This window comes from Leucoraja erinacea, chromosome 32 (genome assembly GCF_028641065.1).
Source record: "Leucoraja erinacea ecotype New England chromosome 32, Leri_hhj_1, whole genome shotgun sequence".
Lineage (NCBI taxonomy): Eukaryota > Metazoa > Chordata > Chondrichthyes > Rajiformes > Rajidae > Leucoraja > Leucoraja erinaceus.
In genome coordinates, this window is record NC_073408.1 from 10,375,421 (window position 1) to 10,382,653 (window position 7,233).

The 7,233-nt window shown below is 42.7% G+C and overlaps 1 protein-coding gene across 1 annotated transcript; it reads right to left on the bottom strand.

Annotated features, from left to right (window-relative positions):
- Positions 1–1,151: 1,151 nt before the first annotated feature.
- On the bottom strand, positions 1,152–2,562 carry LOC129712348 (late histone H2A.2.2-like). Its single transcript, XM_055660702.1, has one exon. The coding sequence runs from the start codon at positions 2,496–2,498 to the stop codon at positions 2,046–2,048; it is 453 nt and encodes a 150-aa protein (XP_055516677.1). The 5' UTR covers positions 2,499–2,562; the 3' UTR covers positions 1,152–2,045.
- Between the last annotated feature and the right edge of the window lie 4,671 nt (positions 2,563–7,233).

A 7,233-nucleotide genomic window follows, 5' to 3' on the forward strand; every position in this document is an offset into this window, starting at 1 on the left:
GCAAAGAAACACAATATGACATTAAGTCAAGCCAATTAAAGGTGGAAAACACTGGTGGAACAGAGTACTGGATAGGTCAAGCATCACAGGGGAACACATCATTGATATGCATCATCTCTGGAAAGCAGGTGATGTTTGGGGTCAGGAGCCTTCTTCCGACTGAATGTCAGACATAACCATGTTTTCCAGATGTCGCCGAACCTTCAGAGTTGTCCAACATGTTGCATGTTTTAGGAAAACCGGCATCTGCAGTTCCTAGTTTCTAAATCATTGACATTTTGTGTCAAACACTTGCGAGAACTGGAAAATTTTGGGAAAGTTGCATTTTATGATTGCCATTGTCGGCATCTCTTCTTTACTCCACAACCCCACCTCTCAGAACTGGAGAAAAAAGGTAGTTTGACCGATAACAAAAAAATATTCCACATCCCACTAATACTGCTGAAATGCTGAATGATTTGGGCCAGACTCTGATGGGTGGAACTGGTGTAAATGAGGCATCAATATCAACATGGGCATGTCGGGCCTATTTCTGTGCTGCCTAACCATCTACATTCATGCTCCAATTATAGCATAAGATGACTGTTGATAAAAGTAATTATATATTAGCCATAATGTCACTAACAATTGTTTGAGCCAAATGCTATCCCATCATCCCTGGTGCTAAACATGCTCTACAATTTGCTGTTAATTGTGCCTTTTCAAATGGTCTATTGGAAGAACCATCAATTTTCCCAATTTCACATAGCCCGTTAAATGTACAGCATCGAAATCGATTTCCTTGACGTTTCAAAGTACATATTTTGATCGTAATCTCTTTAGTATCACAGCAAACATTGACAATTTCCCTATATAATGCCTGGCCGGCATTGTAGTCTGTGTATATGTATTGGTGGGCAGTAAACCAGGGTCAAGTGGGATATTCACAAGTCCATGTTATTGTGCAGTTATATTGCTGGAGAACCTTGTTTACAATGGAGAAACATCAAGGCCAATGCAAAGAATGGTTTCACAACACAAGGATTAACCAGCAATAGAATTGAGTGTCTCAGCAAAGTGTCGTTCTAAACTCACCGGGTGCAATATGCTACTCAACACACTACTGATGCTTCTGAGCAAAAAACCATAACAGAATCTATACAAATTCCAAGTTTATGTAAATAGGAAAATCTTTATTCTGAACCAGCAGTGTACACCTGCTAAAAAGGCAGCTTACTGGGTCTTCAAAAGTTAAACAATTCTTCTGGCCCCTGTACAAACTTACAGAATAATTGATTATGCAGTTTTTGAAATCCAACTCCAGTTATCAGACAGAAACCTACATGAGAACACAACCACCTCAACATTGTTACAAGAAGCCTAGTTGCAACAGCGGAGCCAGGCACGTTACAAAGGTAGCATCACATTTGTCGAAAACAAAAATGGTCACATCACCATTGCGCACAGGATCGGAGTAACCCAGGACTCCACTAAAATACACCCCACATTGGACAGCCATGTGCGTTTTGTTACAGGTCTCTGCACAACATCCTGAAGAAGGCACTGTTGAGAAATTGCTTGTGCAAGTTAATGGACCGAAACAACTTGAACAAGCCACTAATAGCCTAAGTTAACACGGTAACTTGAACATAGACTTTAGCGCGCCAATTCAAATAAATCAAAGGGGGGGTGGAGGCAAAAATACATGAAGTGTAGACCTCCATCCGCTTACGTGGCAAAAAAACTCAAATTGCAATCACTTGACCAATTCTCACAACCCCAGAAAACAAAAAAATACATTTCCTTGTAGAAAAAGCAATACTACTTCAGGTTCCCCCACCAAAACAAAATGAAACAAAAAAGAATTACAGATATTGAAAAGGTTTAAAAAAAATGGAAGTTTGTTTTAAAAAAAAGCGTAAAACACAGGAAAAGCTAGGAGCCTCGCAGCCCCTTGTGTCCATGTAAGGTCCGAGAAGGGGTTCATGTTTAGTCTTTTTAAGGTCCATTTGCATGATTTCTCTTACGGCTTGGGGACGAGTCCTCCCGCTGGTTCTTGTCCCCCTCTAGAAGTCTTGCGATTGCTGCGAGCTCTTCTTGGCGCCGGACTTGCCGCCGCTGCCGCCTCCGCTCCCGGTCGCCGGCCCCGAGCCCGACTTCTTGGGCAACAAGACGGCCTGGATGTTGGGCAGGACGCCGCCCTGGGCGATGGTGACGCCGCCCAGCAGCTTGTTGAGCTCCTCGTCGTTGCGGATGGCCAGCTGGAGGTGGCGGGGGATGATGCGAGACTTCTTGTTGTCGCGGGCCGCGTTGCCCGCCAACTCCAGGATCTCGGCCGTCAGGTACTCGAGCACAGCCGCTAGGTAAACCGGCGCCCCGGCCCCCACCCGGTCGGCGTAGTTCCCCTTGCGCAGCAGACGGTGCACTCGGCCGACTGGGAACTGCAACCCGGCCCGGGAAGACCTCGTCTTTGCTTTAGCGCGGACTTTCCCGCCACTGCTTTTACCTCTCCCCGACATGTTGTGCGTCCCTCTGGTCACCTGTAAAATGGCGCCTGCAGCTTGGCGGCTGCGCGCCTTTATAGTCAGCCCGCCCCTCTGCGTCACGACGCTGACGCTCCGCCCCTCTGCGTCATGGTCTCGCCCGCCGCCTATTGGAGAACCCGACCCTCGGTCGAGGCTCCTATTGGTCAGTCCCCACGTCAACCACGGATTCGCTCGCGCCATTCCGCGCCTCGCCCTGATTGGACGAGCCGCTCGGCCCTGCACCAATGGCTGGCCTTCCCGCTGCAAAACAGGGTTTAATTTTTTTCAATGAAAAAAGGCGCGCTGATTATAGAGTCAAGAGTGTTTCATTGTCGTATGTCCTAGATACAACAATGAAATACTTACTTACAGCAGCACAACAGAATATGTAAACACAGTACACTGTGTAATATAGTATATATAATATATGAGAAAAAGTTCTGTGTGGGTATATATATTGCTCCCGTAGGTCAAAGTTCAGAGAAAGATATGTGTGTATATATATATATATATACATATATACGATATACACTCGCACACACACACACACATATATATATATATATGTGTGTGTGTGTATATATATATGTGTGTGTGTATATATTTAAGTATATATTTTTATGTGTATATAATATATTTATATATATATATACACACACATATAAAAAACAAACAATAATAGTGCAAAAGGACAAAACCAACGACCAAAGATTGAAGTTCAGAGCTTATTTGGAGGTTGTAGTTTGCTGCAGAGAAATAGCTGTTCATGAAGCGGGTTTTGCAGCGAAATCAAAGCAAAACAATCTATGTTTAAGTATGCATTCTATTTAATTGTGCTGCATTAAAACATGATACTTTTTTTTCATTTTTTGTCTATTTTTAATCGAAAATAAAAACAATGTCAAGGCAGCGTGATTGTAGATACTGCACCTAAAACTCGATTTCTGTGTGCTATTTATCAACTTTTGTAAAACACGGGCAAACTTTGTCGGGTTCAGCAAATGTCTTGTTTCTTTGTGAGTTCTTAGTTCTGCCTCTTTGGTTGTGCCGCGAGTGTTCCTGCAGCGGAAATGCTGTATCCAGAGTCTGTTTCAGCAAAGATACACAAAATGCTGGAGTTTCTGCAACTTTGTTCCCATCTGGCGATCGAGCCGTTTGAATGAAGATAAAATAACTCCAAAATTGACTGCAAATAACGCACGATTGAAAGTTTTACACAGCTCACGAACGTTAATTTTGCCACAATTGTCCATTTATTCACTTTCTATCATTTACTTCCTGTCATATTTAATGTAAAACATTCACAATTGCAATGTGTGGGAGAATAACAGAATAACAATTTCAGCTTCGCCTTGTTGCAAGAAATAGCCCACGCAAAAGAAAAGCGCCACCATGTTCATGTTGTACATCGTAACTGCGACAGGAAAATTGTTTTGAAATGAAAATTCTGTTTAGATCATGAATCGACTTAGCGACGTTTCAATACATTTTATGGGAGTGTGCAAGCCCTCTGCTGTTGTTTAATGGGAAGGCACTCGGCTCCACTTTCACCCTCTTAACATAAGTAGTCTTAGAGTGTGGGTTTAGGTCAGGAGGGGCAGTGGAAACTTCTGAACACTTCCTCTTTAGATAACACGCTCTGTCTTCCTATCGTATCAGAAACATTTCCAACTGCCAAACTTTTTTCCCCTCTGTCTATATTCTGGCTTTTTGAACGGATCCCTGTGTGCTAGAATCTTATCAACCACAAGTAATGGTTCATAGACGTTATATTTGAACTATAGTGCATTATCTCATCTGCCACATGTGTTCACTCCAACAGAAATGTTGGTTTCACTAACATTTTGCTGCTATCCAGACTTGGTTTATTTTTTTCTTTCTCAGGTCTAATGGAGAATCCCTCATCTGAAACATTAACGTTTTCTCTTTGCACAAATGGAGACACAAGGAAATGCAGAAGCTGGAATCTTGAGCACAACAGACAATGCTGGAGTAACACAGCAGGTCAGTCAGGCAGCATCTTTGATAGAATGGATAGACAACATTTCTGGTCAGGACCCTTCTTCAGACTGGACCCTGAACCAAAACATAACCATCTATTCCCTACCAACTCCATAGCTGCTGCCTGACCCATTGAGTTACTCTAGCACTTTGTGTTTTGCTCCCTTTCCACGGTTGCTGTTCGACCAGCATCTTGCATTTTCTGTGTGTTTTTTAATCCCACTCGCTATGTTTGGCCTGCCAGACAAAACCCTTATCACTTTATCATAAACAACTCACTGATAGGCACTATTGCAGTTAAATAAATTGGCCGGGAAGCTGAATGTGCTGATGACTGTTCTCGACATCCCCTGCCCACAGCCACGAGCAAAATAAAACAAACTGGTGGAGAAAAAACAAGTCACAAAGTGCTGGAGTAACTCGGCAGGTCAGGCAGCATCTCTGGAGAATGTTTCCGGTCGGGACCGTTCTTTAGGCTGACTGAGGGGGACGGGAAGAAAGCCGGGAGAGATGAAGGGCAGGACCAAAGATCATAGCGCTCTATGATCTTTGGGCAGGAGCACGCATGGTACATAATCGGTGGATGCAGGCGAGAGGGGTGGGGGTTGATAGGCAGGTAGTTGGACAAAGGGCAGAGATGAAAATACAGGAGGTAGACAAAAGTGCTGGAGAAACTCAGTGGGTGCAGCAGCATCTATGCAGTAAATTTTCTTCACTAATAGAACTATGTGAACATCACTTAATCTGCCTAATGTGCAGGTCACGTGATACTGATAGGCACTATTGCAGTTAAATGAATTGAAACGATTAGATTATAAAGAGTGACATTTTGCCTGTACAGTGATACAGATATAATTCTTTCCTATGTATTTGCAATAAGACCCTGAATGATGCCAGTTTGTCTGGAGCCTAGATAAGAGCTGCAGGGAAAGAATGGGACATTCTGCAGATTCTTACAATTAGGTGTAAATTGCATGAAACGGATTGGGTGACTGCAAACCAGACATACACATTGTAAATAATGTTGCAAAACTTTACTTTGCTAGATGTTGATTGGGTCGAGTGTTGAGCCTTGTCTGGGTTTCTTGAATATCTAGGCAAATGTTGCTATGTTTGCTTCCTTCCAGAAGCTCTTTTCGAATACAATGTATTAGTTACTGTATTATTGGGCTAGAGAACTGTCTATCATGTACTGTGTTAATCGATATTTGTTATTGAACTGTAGAGAGACCACCCCCATGTGGTTCGGCCCCTCTAGGTTCAGGGACCTATGAAAGGTGGCTCCCACGAGGTCCGATGTTGATATTCTGGAAGAACGCTTGGGACTGCGTGACCTTTTAGAGTGTCTCTGCTTGTACGCGGCTAGAAGGGCTTGGCCAGGCAGATACAAGGATCGAACCCACGGTGATTAGGTATAGTAGTGGGGAACTGTTATTTTGTTTTCCAATATAAAGTTTAGTTGCGCAAGTGCAACTAAGTATTTTATTTCAAAGAAAATGTATGTGATTTAAAAACTCAGCATAGCATGAAAAATGACTCACCTGGTCCTTAATGTGTTTGTAAAGTGAGACGAGAGGGGTGAACAAACTACAGCTCAATTAATACCTTGCATCCACTTCTCCGTTTATTCGGTGATGTCTTAACTCGCCAATACATTGAATGCTGAAGTGGAAATAGCAAATAACAGGTTGAAAATAAATGTTCAGCCCTCTAGTCACAACCCTAATGTAGGCACCATTCCAAAATCAGCACCTCATTAGGTCAGCCATAATCTTATTGAAGCAAGGAAATGCAGATGCTGGTGTACAAAAAAACAACACGAAGTACTCGAGTAACTCGGTTGGTAAGGCAGCATCTCTGGAGAAGATGGAAAGGCGACAATAGACAATAGGTGCAGGAGTAAGCCATTCAAGCCAGCACCGCCATTCAATGTGATCATGGCTGATCATCCACAATCAGTACCCCGTTCCTGCCTTCTCCCCATATCCCCAGACTCCACTATTTTTAAGAGCCCTATCTAGCTCTCTCTTGAAAGCATCCATAGAACCTGACGTATCGGGTTGAGATCCTTCTTTGTACAGAGCCAAAGTCTGAAACATCACCAATTCATGTTCTTCAAAGATGCCGCCTGACCTGCTGAGTTACTCCAGCACCTGCCATTGTCTATTGAGCAAGTACGAGGGATTAAATGACCTGCTCTGGTAATTCCCAAATATTTGTGTTCTTGTCATTCCTAAGTGCCTTCAAAAATGAGTTGAGATGCCTGGCTTGTTGTAGTTCCCTTTGTATGGTGTGATGTTAGATTGGGAGTTTCAGCATTTTTGATTGAAAGAAGAGCAGTTTATTTCCAAAGCAGACAGTTTGGTTCTCATGTGCTTCCTACTATGGTCTTTCTAAATGGTGAGACGGTAGGATTGGGAAATGCAGCCTGAAGAAGAAACATTGCCTAGATGATACATCAGCGCCATGGTGGACAAGAGAGCGATGAATGGAATGTCATTCGGGGAGAGTTGCTTTTTTCCAGGATGGAGCCAAGCCAGCTTTATGCAAATTGTAAATATACACATTAAAAAAAAACAATCAAAATCTTTATTAAAACATGCAGTTGCCAGTGTGAACAATATGTTTTTTTAAATCAATATTTATTTTCAAGGAATTTAAGGAAATGTGTACACTCTTTTGAGTTTGGATTTAAAGTAGCATTCAGGACAGTGCAGCCCATAGTAAT